The sequence below is a fragment of the Garra rufa genome, chromosome 12 (assembly GCF_049309525.1).
Source record: "Garra rufa chromosome 12, GarRuf1.0, whole genome shotgun sequence".
NCBI lineage: Eukaryota > Metazoa > Chordata > Actinopteri > Cypriniformes > Cyprinidae > Garra > Garra rufa.
Window position 1 is genome coordinate 11,099,842 of NC_133372.1, and position 18,061 is coordinate 11,117,902.

An 18,061-nucleotide genomic window follows, 5' to 3' on the forward strand; every position below is an offset into this window, starting at 1 on the left:
GCAGGTTTTAGCTGGTGGTTTCCCAGCCTGACCAGGCAGAGAAAGTGGCCGAAACCTCTTTAAAACCAGCCTGCTGACCAGCTAAAACTAGCCATCCAGCATAGGCTGGTTTTTCTCTTTTTTTTTTTTTCATCAGTGAGTGTATACAGTTGAGGTCAAAAGTTTACATACACCTTCCAGAATCTGCAAAATGTTAATCATTTTACCAAAATAAGAGCGATAATGCAAAAGGCATGGTATTTTTTTATTTAGTACTTACCTGAATAAGATATTTTACATGAAATATGTTTACATATAGTCCACAATAGAAATAATATCTGAATTTATAAAAATGACACCGTTTAAAAGTTTATTTACGCTTGATTCTTAATACTGGGTTGTAACCTGAATGAACCACAGCTGTGTGTGTGTTTTTTTTAGTTATACAATGTTTATAAGTCCCTTGTTTGTAAGTCCCAAACTGCCTGTTGTTCTTCAAAAAAAATATTTCAGGCTCCACAAATTCTTTGATTTTTCAGCATTTTTTTGTGTATTTGAATCCTTTCCAACCATGACTGTATGATTTTTGAATCTGAAGATCAGGGTAAATATAACTCATTTTGTCTTCTGGTAAACATGTATCTTCTGTAGCTTCTGAAGGACAGTACTAAATGGAAAAAATATGACATTTAGCCAAAATAAGAAAAATGTACACATCTTCATTCAGTGTCAAAAGGTACAGCTTTTGACACTGTTTTTGACTTTAATGTATGAACAGTATTACAGAAATTAAACCATTTATGACTTCTAAAACCAGTAACAGAAACTTTTCACCAGTTACTGACCGCCTGCTTTCATTTCACATACCTAGATATAAATTTATGACATACTTAGTCAGAGAAACATAAATGCAATCACTTATATAGATTAACACCAGCAAAACAAATTTACATACATAAAAGATGCGAAATTAGGGAATTTTCACACTTCAGTCAACATTAAGGAACATAAAATAGTGCCGTAGTTTAAAAATGGAGTGACCCCATTGTTAATTCCAGAGATTGTCCTGAATTTCTTCTTGGTTAGCTCTAAAAATGTAACTGTGTAGGATAATTTTCAGGTTTGTAAACAGGTCTTGTATTGCTTTGCTACAATGCCATACAGTCTTGTCATCAAGACAAGGCTCACTAGTTAGACAAAGCATACAATTAAAATCCCAGTCAGAAGTGTTTTTAAAGCACTTGTGTAGACAGCATATTTCAGTGTTTCATGACCATTTCATCATATAATTAATCTAATAATTAGTTCACATTCAGAGTTCTGCAAATGCGTCATTTGCTCTGTTCCAAAACCTTCTAAGGCAGCATTCTTGTCGTCTTGAAACCCCTAAGCGACTAATTAAAAACACAGCAACTCTGTGTACCATACAAATTGGGTACTGCATAGGAGATTCGACTTTGAATAGATTTAAACAGTGTTTAAAATCAGCATATTCAAGATACATAGCACACATGAATACAGGATAAAAGAAGACATTTTTCATTCGCCTCATTCACCATTTTGGACTTATTTTTCACGGAAGATTGTATCAGTGCATTCTGGGATTGCCTTTCTAAAAAGTTTACATGCTGCCCTAAAATTTGGGTATAATTCTGAATCCTAGAAGACAGCTTAACCAAGTTGCTCACTTTCCACCCTCCACAGGCAGCTCACTAGGTTTTAAAACAGAGCAGAAGTGTGTGTAATTCAAGGCCTGTTAAAATAAGATAAAAGGAGAATTTTGTGTTCTTTGCATGCCATGCATAGTAATTCAAGAAGTACAACAAATACGGATGACAGAACAGCTTGTTTCATAGGTCAGTCATAATTCAGTCTATTTAGTTCTTTCTTCGGTTTGTGTCATATTACAAAGTTGAGATATGTTTGAAGAAATACCACAGGGAGTTGGAAGCCATATAAATGGGTCACATTGAGTAAGACAACGTTCTTCTGCAGCTGTGTCCTGAAAGCAAGGCCACGCCTTTCTATCTTTGGCCACGCCCACAAACAGGAACCAATGAACTCATGTGAATTCTCATATACCCATGAGTACACCTGTCAGTCAAAGAAAAGATTCACCAACTGGTCCAGAAAGAGATTCAGAAGACCCACTAGAAAGAAAATGAGAGAAAGAAAGAGAAAATGGACAGAAAGATTTAAAGGTGAAGTGTGTTTTTTACACACTTTAATTTTTAATACTGATTCCACAAACAGTGTAAAGCTGTGACTGTGGCACTGTTTTATTTTTAGTTGTTAGAGCATCTTGATTAGTCCCTCACAGAAAACTGACTTAATAAATGATGTATCCCCTTCGTAACTTTAAATATACAAATTGCTAAAAAATATGACTTTTAAATGTAATAATAAATGTCTTGGTGGGCTACCATCTCTTTTCCAATAATGTATTGTCTACTCTGTGCCATAAATAAAACTGGCCCAGAAATAAACTAATAATATATGTGCTTGTGATTCACAACTGGAGAATGTTGCTAAAATTGCTATGGAAACACTAAAGTACACTGCAGCATTACTCCATTAAATTATATATTAAAAGCAATTCCTGTTTAACCAATTATGAAATATCTGAACATCAAACATCTCAAACACATATTCGCCCAGGTTATTATCATTAAAGGAGTAGTTGACTTCCAGAACAAAAATTTACAGATAATTTACTCACCCCCTTGTCATCCAAGATGTTCATGTCTTTCTTTCTTCAGTCGATAAGAAATTAAGTTCCTTGATGAAACCATTTATTGATTTCTCTCCATATAACTTCATTGGTGCCCCAAGTTTGAATGTCCACAATGCAGTCTAAATGCAGCTTCAAGATCCTAGCCCGGGAAGAAGGGTCTTATCTAGCAAAATGGTTTTGAATCAAACTGACAATTTATATACTTTTAAACCTCAAATGCTTGTCTGGTCTATGCCTGTGTGAACTCTTTTCTGAACATTTGAGGGTAAAAAGTATATAAATTGTGAATTTGTTTCGAAAATGACCGATCGTTTCGCTAGATAAGACCCTTCTTCCTCGGCTGGGATCGTTTGGAGCCATTTGAAGCTGCATTTAAACTGCATTTTGGAAGTTCAAACTTAGGGGCAACAATGAAGTCCATTATATGGAGATAATTCCTGAAATGTTTTCCTCAAGAAACAATTTCTTTACGACTGAAGAAATAAAGACATAAACATCTGTGATGACAAAGGGGTGAGTAAATTATCTGTAAAAAAAATTCTGGAAGTGAATTAATCCTTTAACTAAAACTAAAATTTAAAGGAAAAAATACAACCGTAAAAAACAAGTTTATATATATTATATATATTTTATATATATATATATTATTCATATATATATATTTTATTCATATATATATATATATATATATATACATGGGCGACATTAGGGGGGGGCAAGGGGGGGCAGTTGCCCCCCCTGTGGTTAGTCATGGAATCCTCGACAGCCCCGCTGCAACTGCTTTAGCCAAGCTTAGGCTCGGTTGTACTTGGGAACTAGACGGTGCTATTATACCCTCAAACGAAAGCAAAGCAATTGAAGATCTGGCAAACTATCCAACGTGTTTTTGCAGCGTTGAGCAATGTAGCCAATCACAGACATATCTGTTGTTTCCGAACAATTAGAAACACTTGTCAGAATTCACTCGCTGCTGAAAGCGCCTGATCGGTTTTTATTAAGTGCCGTTTTGTGCGCTCGTGAATCATCTTATGAGTGTAGACGCGATGTAAATACAATATTGTGTAGTTTAGAGAGCTTTATTAATTATAACGGAATTTTGTGAGAATCTCTATGAACTTTTAGTGATAATAAGGGGAGCGTGCTTTGCACTTTCCAGGCTATAATCCATTTAGAATTTGTATGAAACTTTCGTTTTTCGGCACATGCAAGCTGATATGTTTTGGGAGTGACATTTGCATATTTACGCTGGGTTTATTCTCAAAATAACGGTGAAGCAATAGACGGGATAAAAATATATTTTCCCCTTCTCCCAAAACAACTTACTGTTTCAGCTATAAAATAGTTCAGTTTTGTATGTAATGGCAAAATGTTTATATTTAGTTTCGTTTTTTATTTAGCTAATTTAGAAAAACGCTTGGAGCATTTTTTATTCGTTAAATATACAACGTTATATATAGGCTATATTTACCGAACAGCGCCCAGCGGAAGACTGATCATAGTCTGTTTGATCAGTTTGCCTTCTCAAATCATCACGACTTGCCTAAAATGAAATCTATAGATATAAAACAGTTCAAGTATAAAACAATGGTATTTAAAAGTTACAGATAAATGTGCGCTATATGCGCATAGTTTGTGCAGAAAGTGGAAGCTAAAGCTTGCAGGACATCGAGGTACCAGCGCGATCACTTGCATTTTTTTTCATTGGAAGCAATTTAAAATTATCCGTCATTTTTGCTCACAAAGTACGAGTAATACATCGAAAAAAACGTTACAGCATTTTTATAAAATAAAGAAAACAAAAATTATGTGCTTTCTGCCGTCTGGTTCTTGAACAGGAGTGCTTAACAAAATGAAGCGAAATGCATGCCTCACAGACATAATAAATACATTTATAGAAAGCTTTAAATTATTACTTAACGAAATAAAACAAATCAAAAGCACAAACTCTTTCATGTAATCCGTAAAGATGAATTTCTCTCTAAAGGTGCGTCCAAAAACGAGATTGCGAGTCAGGATCTTTGCGACACTGACTCAGAATACACAAATTAATTAATAAATAATTCATTTATGTCCGTACTCTTTCCTCGACACATTCATTGCTATTTATTTTTGCCGGTGCTTGGGGCGAGTTTTAGCCTATTGTGCTTGAACGCGGATTCAGCTGCACTAAAGCACACTAAACGGTGTCTGAGTCGGTCTCAAAAGTGAAAGCGAAAGTGAAGTTTCGTGTTGTTTCCACCAGCGCGGCATTTTTTTTCTTCACCATAATTGATGGATGTCTAAATTATGAAAATAAGGAGAAGCCTAAAACAGGCCCGATGCCGGCCCAGGTCTGAACTATGACGTGAAAATTGTCCCGAAGCCGTAGCCCTGTGGTGTAAAAAAAAGTCAGGGCCCATCGGCCCGGGCTGAAGTGCAGCGCTTTAATTGACTGCTTTGATGTGCTGCATTACCGTAGGGCACTGTTTTAATGCTTACATCTGATTTTTTTTCTTGCCCCCCCTGACTCAAGAGTCAAATGTCGCCCATGTATATATATATATATATATATATATATTTCATATTTAACCCCTTAACTGTTTTGAACATAGACATGAAAGTGCTTACATATTATTTACTGTAAAAAAAATTGTACTGTACAAATTTTTTTATTTTATATAAAATAAAATAAAAAATGTACTGTACTAATTTATTTTATTTTATATAAAATAAATATTTTATATTTTAAACATTTTCAATTAAAAAATTACTGTCAAATTAAAGCCATATGGCTAAATAAGTTATGTTTTAAATTTGAAGTTGATATAAAAAAAATGAGGTTCCTATTAAATTTTGTTTAGGCATTATACCAAAAATAGCCAATGGGTGACATCCAAACTCTATTGAATTTTTTTTTTTCATTTGCATTTTCAAAATAATTTATTTTTGTGACAGAAAAATGCATTAAAAAATTATATATATATAATTTATTTTTGTGGCTAACGGCCATAATAATAATTTATTTTTGTAAAATTATAAAATAAAAAATGTTTTGCTAGACTTTTCATTTAATTTTCTTTTAGCTTAACTTGCAGTATTAAAATAACTAAAACTAAACCTGAAATATAAATGTATTAAATCTATAGGCATATTTAACAAACAAAAAAACAAAAGACAAACTTAACACATGAATAAAAACGGTAAAAGTTTGTCAATGATACTAAATTAATACTGACACTCACCCTCTATTGCGAACAATATCCTGAACGCACTGATCTTTGTGGTATCTCACAAACTGTGTACAGGTCAGTCGTATTTCCTCAGGAACACCAGCAGACTCAGGGGTTTCCTCCTGACCAAACCCACACAGAGCAGCCAGCCTACAACCACAGAATGCAGTTGCTTAGGCTACATCTAAAAATTGTCACATTAGAGTTTTGAATACTAAAACATGGCTGATTCACCTCTTTTTGAATGGAAGAATAATAAGGTGCTCATCCAACCCAAAAATTCCAAACGAAACAAAACCCTGATGGAGAAATAGGATATTTTAAATATTAGCACCAGCTCTTCATATGTATCTGTAGAGTTGTGTGACTTTGATCACCTGTCCATAATTGGCTACGGCACAAAAGAACTGCAGTTCAAGGTAAAGACGTCCTGGATCAGCACTAAATAACCACCACAGACAGCTGGACAGGTTCTGAAATAAACAAATACCCAATTTCAAATATAAAAGAGATGTTGAAAATACTACTCTGAGTATAATTTACAATACTTTTAATATGCATGGGTATGTAGAGTGGTTTGAAAAAGGGTTGGCCCCCTTCCTGATTTTTTATTTTTTTGCATGTTTGTCACACTTTAATGTTTCAGATCATCAAACAAATTTAAATATTAATCAAAGATAACACAAGCAAACACAACATGCAGTTTTTAAATAAAGGGGTTTTTTTATGAAGGGAAAAAAAATCCAAACCCACATGGCCCTGTGTGAAAAAGTTGGTCTGTGGTTTATTACACCTGAGTTCAGTTTCTCTAGCCACACCTAGGCCTGATGACTGCCACACCTGTTTGCAATCAAGAAATCACTTAAATAGGACCTGCCTGACAAAGTGAAGTAGACCAAAAGATCCTCAAAAGCTAGACATCATGTTGAGATCCAAAGAAATTCAGGAACAAATGAGAAAGAAAGTGAGATCTATCAGTCTGGAAAAGGTTATAAAGCCATTTCTAAAGCTTTGGGACTCCAGCGAACCACAGTGATAGCCATTATTCACCAATGACGAAAACATGGAACAGTGGTGCCGGCTTACTAAAATTACCCCAAGAGCACAGCGACGACTCATCCAAGAGGTCACAAAAGACCCCACAACAACATCTAAAGAACTGCAGACCTTTCTTGCCTCAGTTAAGGTCAGTGTTCATGACTCCACCATAAGAAAGAGGCTGGGCAAAAATGGCCTGCATGGCAGAGTTCCAAGACGAAAACCACTGCTGAGCAAAAAGAACATAAAGGTCTCAGTTTTGCCAGAAAACATCTTGATGATCCCCAAGACTTTTGGGAAAATACTCTGTGGACTGACGAGACAAAAGTTTAACTTTTTGGAAGGTGTGTGTCCCATTACATCTGGCGTAAAAGTAACACAGCATTTCAGAAAAAGAACATCATACCAACAGTAAAATATGGTGGTGGTAGTGTGATGGTCTGGGGCTGTTTTGCTGCTTCTGGACCTGGAAGACTTTCTGTGATAAATGGAACCATGAATTCTGTCTTTCTGTAAAAAACTTCATTCAAAAACTGCATGTTGTGTTTACTTGTGTTATCTTTGATCAATATTTAAATTTGTTTGATGACCTGAAACATTAAAGTGTGTCAAACATGCAAAAAAAAAAAACAGGAAGGGGGTCAACACTTTTTCACACCACTGTATGCGTTTTTTAGGAATGTATGTAAAGTGGACATACAGCCAGCATGCTGACAATGAGGAGTAGGCAGAGGAGCACATGTCGAGCTATCTGTCTCTCCTCCTGCACACGTGAAGAACTTGAAGCCTCTCTAAGGAAAATCCCTGGAACACAAACTCACTTTTATTTTCCCTGATGAAACTTTTTAATAACTTGGTTAGGATAAGAATGAAATAAAAAAAAAATCAACCTGCTGAAGGCACTGGAGAGTCGTTAAGATGTCCGACTATCATATCTGGCATGGGTTCACTGCAACAAACGTCTGTCAATAACAAATCAGAAGTTATACTATATATACATCCTAGAAATATATGCAGTACTGGAAATCCACTACTAAATAGTGGATGTTGTAGTTCACTTAAAAATGAAAATCACCCTCAGGCTATCCAAGATGTAAATTAATTTGTTTTTTTCACTGGAACAGATTTGGAATAATTTTGCATTACATGACTTGTTCACCAATGGATCCTCTGCATCAAATGGGTGCCATCAGAATGGGTTCAAACAGATGATAAAAACATCACAATAATCCACAATTATCAGTTAATGATAAATTTGCTTCTTACAAACATGCAACGTTTTACTTTAGAAGATGTTTTAATTAATGGACTGGAGTCGTCTAGATTACTGTAATGTTTTCATAAGCTGTTTTGACTCATTCTGACGGCACCCATTCACTATAGAAGATCCGTTGCTGGGAAAATGATGTAAATTTCTCCAAATCTGTTCTGATGATAAAACAAACTCTACATCTTGGATGGTTCTAGATTGAGTACATTTTTAGCAAATTTGTATTTTTTGGGTGAACTATTTCTTTAAAGGGATAGTTCACTCAAAAATGAAAATTTTAAAGGGGTCCTATTATGCTCTTTTACAAAGTCTTTATTTTGTTTTGCTGGTGCACTAGAACAGGCTCTCATGCTTAGTGGTTCGAAAGATGCATTATTTTTCACATAATTTACATTATTACAATAGTTTTCACCCCAGCCTCGATTAGTTCCCGGTTTGATGAAGGCCCGCCTTCTGAAAAACGAAATGTGTTGTTATTGGTTAGTAGTCCCAATGCGTTGCGATTGGCGAACAGCTTAGATGGCATTTCAGTCCTGCCACGCCCCTTCACAAAGCAGCTAATTTCGTGTACAACTGCGCAAGTTTGATTAAAGTGATTCTTATGTTTTAAATATGGATATTTTTCTTAAAAAAACATGGGTTCGCTACAAGAGGCTTTTATTGACCCCCACAGAGCCATGTGAGGCACTTTTATGGATCGATGCACTTTATTGGACTTGTTTTGGACTGATGTAGAGAAACACCAGTCTATGCCGTTTTAAAGCTTGGAAGTTCCAGGATGATTTTTAGACAAATGCAAACTTGTCTGAAAGAAGGAAGTCATATACACCTAGGATGCATGGAGGGTGAGTGAGTTGAGAACTCCTGCTTTAGTCATTGCTTGCTTTTTTTACCAGCCGTCCTGCAGCTCGCTGAAGCATCCCAGAAGCAGCTGTCCATGCAACATCACTAAATTTAGGCTAATCCCGCACCTTGTCCCTTCCTACCTGCCAACGATTCAAATTTTTTGTAGATTGGATTTATTTGAATGATAGTCTAATGGACTGCGTTGTGACATCATAGCATCTGGAAAACAAACAATGTAGTCCAAAGGAGCCATTCACTATAGTCCTTGAAAAGGGACTTTTTAAAAAAAACTAAATATCTTTCTTTAGAGCGGACTTTGAGATTTGTAACTTTGTAGATGTTTTTTATGCCCAAACATACACACCACACACTGGCTAAAATTCAAAAAGTGAAAAAGCATTATAGGACTACTTTAACATTATTTACTCCTCCATATGCTGTTCTAAACGGGTTTCTTTTTTCTAACACAAAAGATATTCTAAGAAAAGTCAATGGGGTTCAAACCAAAACACATATATTTTGTGTTCCACAGAAGAAAGAAAGTCAAACATGTTTGGAGTGCCATAAATGTGAGTAAAAATAAGAATTTTTAATTTGGGGGGAACTAACCCTTTAAATTAGTTGCTTTCCTACTTTTAGTTCCCCAACACTGAAATACACAGCCTACCTGTGTTGAGGCTGCTGTAGGTTTGCTGTAGCCCAGATGACTGCTGGTTCTCTGTTTGGGGTTGTCTCACATCTTCTGTTGTGGCTGTCATTGAGCTTTGATCTAGGGCTTGATAGTTTTGCTCTTCCTGGGCCCCTCGGCTCAAACTCAATAAAGACAGACCACCCAGGACGATGCTACAGCCTAGAACTACCACAGTACACACAATCTGAAGAGAAAGACATAGCGGAAGAAGTGGGGAGAAGTTAATAGACAGACACAAAGAAACTGTGACATGCATTGTGATGTTTTGTATAAACACAGTCAAAAATCCTAACCTACCTGCCCCTTGCCATAAAAGAAGGCGGAGTCGAAGTTGTCACTCATTCTTTGTCCTATCATGAGCAGGCCACCCACAATCAGAAACGGAATTCTGAGATAAGAAAATTAAAACACAAAAGGTGTTTTCTCCAATGAGTAAATCCAATGAATGGGTTTATTTTGGAATAATAAATACAATAGCATGCACACACGTCTATACACATATACTCACCCCCAACCAAGGATGATGAAAACAATAGGTTTCACTTTCAAGTTTTCATTTCTGCCCAATAAAGTAAGAGCGAACGCCAAAAGACCTACAACACAATATCTACACAACTGCTAAACATCGCTACAACTGCACAACACAAAGAAGATGTATCGCAACCTAAATTCACACAATGAAAATTACCCTTATTCATAAAGTATTGTTTGTAAGTGTGTAAGTGTTTGATGATTTGTTACCTGTCCACATGTAGGTACTGTAAAGAGACCCATAAAGTAGTGTAAAGGTGAGAATTTGGCCAAACGCGTTCTCCTGCTTCAGAACAAACTTCCACGAGATCATTGATATGCATGCTACGAGCTGCAAAAGAGACAAAAAAAAAAAAACAATAGCATACTTAGGAATATCACATCTCAGAAAATGGCTTGCTGGTTGACAGGGCATTGCTTTATGACTGCTAAGGTGTTCTGAGTGTTTTTAGGGTATTTAGGATAGTTGTTAGTCAAAAGATCAAACCACAAAAGATATGATTAAGGTCCCTCATTCAGTATTTGTCTATTGAATAATGAATGTCTGTCTTTGTGCAATATTATGTACCTGTGCTAAGAACAGATTTGTGGCAAACATATGCGGCAACCTCTTAAACTTCTTACTCAACAGCATGACAGCAAGGGTCCAAACCTGCAACACACACACACACACACACACACACACACACACACACACACACACACACACACACACACACACACATGTTGGGTTTACATGTTTTATGGGGACATTCCATAGGCGTAATGGTTTTAATACTGTACAAACCGTACTTTCTATCGCCCTACACCTACCCTACACCTAAACCTAGCCCTCACAGGAGATTGTGCATACTTTTACTTCCTCAAAAAAACTCATTGTGCATGATTTATAAGCCTGTTTCCTCATGGGGACCTGAGAAATGTCCCCACAAGGTCAAAATCTACTGGTATTCCTATCCTTGTGGGGACATTTGGTCCCCACACACACACACACACACACACACACACACACACACACACACACACAAACATTCTGGTAATCCAGATTTTGTAACTCATTGTTTCTAGGATCAAATATTTCAGATATTTCTCTGTTTGATGTAGAACCTTTGATTTTTAATCCTCTTAATATTCTTATATATGTCCTCTATGGCTACACATGCGTATTAAGCTAGGTCTTTCAAAGGCATATCTCTCCCTTTATAGATATAGACCCACTTAAATATATAGAACATAAAAAAGAAACCTAAAAACCTGAATAAAACAACAGACCAGAATAGAATAGAATAGAACAAGTTAACAGAATAGAAACAGAAACAAGACAAGAACCTGAACAAAATAGTCTAGACTAGACTACACTAGACTAGACTTGAATAGAATAGACATACAGATAGAAAATACAGAGGCAGTGAATAGAATAGAATAGAATAGAATAGAATAGAATAGAACAGAAGTAAACAGAACTGAACAGACAGAAGTGAACAAAAAAGAATAGAACAAAATCTAAAACAAACTAGAAGAGACAGAAAAAGAGAAGAGCACCTGAATAGAATAGAATAGAATAGAATAGAATAGAATAGAATAGAATAGAATAGAATAGAATAGAAATGACAGAAGATGGGAACGGAACAGAATAGAAGCAGGAATGAACCAGTCAAAACAAAAACGAACCCTATTAGAAAAGACTGAAGCAGTGAATAGAAAAGAACAGAATGAAGTGAACAGGACAGAATAGAATAGAACGGAAGGGAACAGAACTGAATAGATGGAAGTAAACAAAATAAGAATAGAATAAAATTTAAGTAAACCAGGAGAGACAGAAGAGCACCTGAATAAAACAGAATATTAAATAAATACAGTAAACAGAACTGAATAGACAGAAGTGAAAAAAGAATAGAATAAAATCTGGAGTAAACCAGAGGAACTAGAAGAAGAGAAGAACGCCTGAATAGAATAGAATAGAATAGAATAGAATAGAATAGAATATAACCTAACCGAATATATGGAAGTGAACATAAAAGAATAGAATAAAATCTAAAGTTAGCCAGAATAGACAGAAGAGAAAAACACTTGAATAGAAAAAATAAAGTAGAATAGAAAAAAATTAAGTGAACAGAACAAAATAAAATATAATAGAAGTGAACAGAACTGAATAGATGGAAGTGAACAAAAAAGAATAGAATAAAATCTGAAATAAAATCAGAAGAGAAGAGCACCTGAATAGAATACAATAGAATAGAAATAGAATAGAATAGAAGTGAACAGAAGTGAACAAACAGAAGTGAACAAAAAAACAGAATAAAAATTTGAAGTAAACCAAAAGTGACAGAAGAGAAGAAAACCTGAATAGAACAGAATAGAACAGAACAGAATAGAATAGAATTGAAATGACAGAAAAAGGAAAGAACAGAATAGAAGCAGAAGTGAACCAGGCAAGTCAGAAAAGAACCTAAATAGAAAAGACAGATACATTGAATAGAATAGAACAGAATCAGAGATTAACCAGAAAAAAACAGGAGAAACCCTAAAAAACTGAAATGAAATGAAATGAACCATAAGAGATAGAAAAAGAAAACCTGAAAACAGAACAAAATAGAATAGACTAAATACACAGCATAGAAGAAAATTAAAAGTTAACCAGATAAGACAAGAGGTGGGAAGAGGACATAGACAGAATAGAAAAGAATAAAATAGATAAAAGAAATCAACAGAACAGAACCAAACAGAACCGAAATGTAAGTGAGCCAGAATAGACAGAAGAAGAGAAGAGATCTAACTGAAAAAGTCTGTAAGCAAATGGCATGTGTTCTTACACACATTCACCCACACACACTCACCAGGGCTATTAGGCAGACAATGCTGACGTTAAAGCTCACGTCCTGGAGCTCCTTCACCAGAGATGTGGCCTCCATCCATGGAATGGTCAGTAACCATGCTGACACATACATGATAGGCGCTGACAGGAATGTGCTAATGACCATACCAGAGGTCACCTACCACACACAATACACTTTTACTGAACTGTGTTGTCTAAATGTTTAATAGCAATCTGTGTGACATTTGCTGGAATTCATTCGACACTTACCACCTCCAGCTCCATGTTGTACTGAGCAGCATATATGGCCACGCTGGGAGCAGTAGGGAAGACTCCATAAAGGAAAGCATAATCAGACAGGCTGGAGTGATTTACAGAGCTGGAATTGCCAGTATCCAGCAACTCCACCATGTCCTTACACATCAATGGCATAACTAGTCTGGAAAACAGAAACACACAGTCATAAATCTGTCTGAAGCGTATGGATGAGCACTTAAAATATATATTTAGGCCTATACTCAAAATGTATGCATTATAATAGCATATACAGTTATGGTCAAAAGTTTACATACACCTTGCAGAATCTGTTCATTACTTTACCAAAACAAGAGGGACCATACAAAATGCTATTTATAGAGTTATTTTTTATTTAGTACTGACCTGAATAAGATATTTCACATAAAAGACGTTTACATATAGTCCACAAGAGAAAATAATAGTTGAATTTATAAAAATGACCCTGTTCAAAAGTTTACATACACTTGATTCTCAATACTGTGTTGTTACCTGAATGATCCACAGCTGTGTTTTTTGTTTAGTGATAGTTGTTTATGAGCCCCTTGTTTGTCCTGAACAGTTAAACTGTTAAACTGTAATCCTTCAGGTCCTACAAATTCTTTGTTTTTTCAGCATTTTTGTGTATTTGAACCCTTTCCAACAATGACTGTATGATTTTGAGATTCATCTTTTCACACTCAGGACAACTGAGGGACATATGTAACTATTATAGAAGGTTCAAACGCTCACTGGTGCTTCAGAAGGAAAAACGATGCATTAAGAGCCAGGGGTGTAAACTTTTGAACAGAATGAAGATGTGTAGATTTTTCTTATTTTGCCTTAATAACATATTTTTTCTATTAAGTACTGCCCTTTAGAAGCTACAGAAGATACTTGCATGTTCCCCAGAAGACAAAGTAAGTTAAATTTATTGATCTTCAAATTCAAAAAGTTTTCACCCCCAGCATTTGAACCTTCTGTAATAGTTGCATATGAGTCCCTCAGTTGTCCTGAGTGTGAAAAGACGGATCTCAAAATCATACAGTCATTGTTGGAAAGGGTTCAAATACACAAAAATGCTGAAAAACCAAAGAATTTGTGGGACCTGAAGAATTTTTCTGAAGAATAGCCGGCAGTTAACTGTTCAGGACAAACAAGGGACTCATGAACAACTATCACTACACAAAAAACCGCTGTGGATCATTCAGGTAACAACACCGTATTAAGAATCAAGGGGATGTAAACTTTTGAATGGGGTAATTTTTATAAATTCAACTATTGTTTTCTCTTGTGACTGTATGTAAATGTCTTTCATGTGAAATATCTTATTCAGGTCAGTTATAAATGAAAAAAAAAACATGCATTTTGTATGATCCCTCTTATTTTGGTAAAATAATTAACATTTTGCAGAATCTGCAAGGTGTATGTAAACTTTTGAGAGTCTTTTTCACTCACAGTTTGGCAGTAATAAGCAGGATGAGGGAAACCCCAGTGGTACGTGTGAGTTTACCCATCTGTCCCACCATGTTCAGGCCCAGATAAAAGAGTGCCGCCCCTCCAAAAGAGTTTGCCAGTCCATCAACAAACTCTCCTAGTAAAACAGGCACATGTCCACCAAACAGGAAATGAGAGAGAATTCCCACAATAACCATGAAGACTATTGGGTTCTTCAAAACCTGGAAAAAAAGAGGAAAGGTTAGAATAACTTTAAAAGGAAAGTCCTGGACAGAGATAAACACACGCACCTGCAGTATGACTGTAAAGATCACATGTCCTTTGCTGTAGCTGCGGTCATTGGTCTGTCTCCATCTCTGAATCTCACACAATGCAAAGCCCACAGGGTTCAGCAGCATCAGAGACACAGGAGCCACCAGATATATATACTGCACATATTCTGGGTGTGAACTCCTGTACAGTGCATCCACTGTTGGGCAATATGACATAATATCATGTTTTGTACACAACTGTGTTTGCATGTGTCTTTGTATTTGTGTATGAGGAGATCCTCACCTATAGGATATCCTAGCGCAAAGTCATTGCTTTGAGTTGCAAAGATAGAAAACAGCCCAGCTTTACTGTATTTGTTCTCAGGGTTTGCCACCAGCAGCGTCAGCATACAAACTAGGACAAACACACACACTTTTGCAATCAGAACGCTCCATAGAAAAGCCCAGACGACATGTTCAAACCGCAGCTGCACCATGTTCTTGAAGAGCAACGCGGGAAGTGCGAAGCACGACACAAAGTTCCCCAGGCCTTTGACCTGTCCAGGGCTGATGATTTCACTGCGACCCGCTATATAGCCGCACAAGATTATGCCAAAGCACTCCAGCAGAGCTGGGAAAAGTTTGTCAATCGACATGGCCGGTGCTCCAAGAGGGCTGTGAGTGATGTTGAGGCCATGAATGGTAACATACTGGCCCTCCATGACGATGAGGCTGACAGGGACCACTGAGAGATGATCTAACAGTGAAAATCAGAAAGCTAGGAATAAAAAACAGACAGAGAGAAAGATGCAAAGTCAAAAGAACGGCTGCCTTTTCTAGCAAAAGTGTGTTTATGAATTTGTACACTACCAGTCAAAAGTTTTTGAACTGTAAGATTTTTAATGTTTTTAAAGAATTCTCTTCTGCTCACCAAACCTGCATTTATTTGATCCAAAATAGAGAAAAGGCTGTAATACTGTGTAATATTTCAAATAACTGCTTTCTATTTGAATATATTCTAAAATGAAATTTATTCATCTGATCAAAGCTAAATTTTTAGCATCATTACTCCAGTCTTCAGTGTCAAACGATCCTTTATAAATTATTCTAATATGCTGATTTGCTGTTCAAGAAACATTTTATTATTATTATTATCAATATTTAAAACACTTGATTAGATATTTTTAGGATTCGATGAATAGAAAGATCCAAAGATCAGCATTTATCTGAAATAAAATGCTTGAACTACATTATACACTAAAACATTATACACTATACCATTCAAAAGCTTGGAATCAGTATAATTATTTTTGGAAAGAAATTATAGAAATTATTAGTTTTATTTAGCAAGTTAGTTTTATTTTAGTTTTATTCTTTAAATTGATTTGGTATTTGCAAAAACATTTTTTTTTTTTTTCAAAAATAATGTTTTTTTATTATGTTACCATGTTTTTATTGTGTTAGTATTGTTTTTTTTTTGGGGGGGGGGGGGTTGTTTGTTTTTTGGGGGTTATTTTTACTTAATCAAAATAACCCAACTGCAGTTTGATTGAGATTAATTGAAATATACAATGAAAAAAAATGATTTATGAAAATTGTTAAAAATTGAGTTATCCGTTTTGGCAAATAAACTATTCACAAGTTTTTGAGCAGCAAATCTGAATATTAGAATGATTTTTGAGGGATCATGTGACTGAAGTAATGCCAAAAAAATCAGCTTTGAAATCAAAGGAATAAATTCCTAAAACATTTTTAAATATAAAATACAAAAGTTATTTTAAATAGTGAAATAATAAAATATAAATATATATTTAACAATTTTACATTTTTGCTGTACTTTGGATCAAATACATGCAGGCTTGGTGAGCAGAAGACATCAAAATCAAAATCAAATAATTATAAATATTATTGTTGATAATAATAGATTACTTTACTACAATGATGATGATTACACTAACAAATTATTTTTTAAATGATGTGCAAAAAATATCTGTATACTGACGAACTGCACTATATTATAATATTCATATATATATATACTAACACAATAGTATAAAACCTTAAGTCTTAAAAATAAATGAACATATATGTTATTTCTTATGATAAACAAGGCCATTGAATGCAGTCAAATCAGCTACATTATTTTTATTTAGCAAGGATTTTTTCAATTGATCAAAAGACATTTATGTTACAAAATATTTCTTAATTTCTTATTTCTAAAATAATAATAATAATAATAATAAATAAGAGTTTATTTTCAAAAACAAATAACTGTTCAATGAAAAAACCTGATTTTTGAAAATTGTTAAACATTTAGTTATCTGTTTTTACAAATAAACTCTTCAAATGTTTTTGAGCAGCAAATCTGAATATTAGAATGATTTTTGAGGGATCATGTGACTGAAGTAATGATGCCAAAAAAATCAATAAATAATTACATTTCTAAATATTTTTAAATATAAAATAGTAATTGTTCATTTATTGTACATTACATTAATATATAAGATATCAAACAACATTGTATTGCTGTAACTTGTTCTTACAATAAAAAATACTGATTGAATTCAAATAAATAATTATGAATATTATTGTTAATAATAATAGATTACTTTGCCTACTATGATGATGATTACACTAACACAATAGTATACCTTAAGTCTTAAAATAAATGAACATATGTTATTTCTTATGATAAACAAGGCCATTGAATGCAGTCAAATCAGCTACATTTGTCATCTGTACTACAAACGTTTCAGTCTTACCTTGTGAAAAAAACAAGTGAAATATAACAGTTGTCGATGAAGTACCATGTGTTCACGTGTCTAGATGATCGATAAATGGATTAAATATCATGTTGTAAAAGAAAAACACGCTCGAAACATCCATACTTGCACTCTGCTCACAGCATCTCCAGCGATTCGGCACTCTGTTACTTTCAATGTCAAATCACTGAATGACTGACACGC

General features: G+C 34.9%; 1 protein-coding gene across 1 annotated transcript; it reads right to left on the reverse strand.

Moving 5' to 3' along the window:
* Window positions 1-906: 906 nt before the first annotated feature.
* Window positions 907-18,011, reverse strand: gpr155b (G protein-coupled receptor 155b). Its single transcript, XM_073851581.1, has 17 exons — window positions 17,858-18,011; window positions 15,400-15,873; window positions 15,135-15,313; window positions 14,845-15,065; window positions 13,384-13,552; window positions 13,136-13,291; window positions 10,867-10,950; window positions 10,509-10,629; window positions 10,276-10,360; window positions 10,065-10,155; window positions 9,744-9,951; window positions 7,851-7,922; window positions 7,661-7,764; window positions 6,300-6,395; window positions 6,157-6,221; window positions 5,935-6,072; window positions 907-2,129 (listed from the first exon to the last, which is right to left on the reverse strand). The coding sequence occupies exons 2-17, from the start codon at window positions 15,815-15,817 to the stop codon at window positions 2,081-2,083; spliced, it is 2,256 nt and encodes a 751-aa protein (XP_073707682.1). The 5' UTR covers window positions 15,818-15,873; window positions 17,858-18,011; the 3' UTR covers window positions 907-2,080.
* Between the last annotated feature and the right edge of the window lie 50 nt (window positions 18,012-18,061).

Coding starts and splice junctions, on each gene's coding strand:
- gpr155b (XM_073851581.1), bottom strand. CDS start 15,817: ATGGAGGGCCAGTATGTTACCATTCATGGCCTCAACATCACTCACAGC. Junction 15,314..15,399: donor TGCGCTAGGATATCCTATAG/GTGAGGATCTCC, acceptor ATTGCCCAACAG/TGGATGCACTGTACAGGAGT. Junction 10,951..13,135: donor TTGTCTGCCTAATAGCCCTG/GTGAGTGTGTGT, acceptor TGTGTGTTGCAG/GTTTGGACCCTTGCTGTCAT.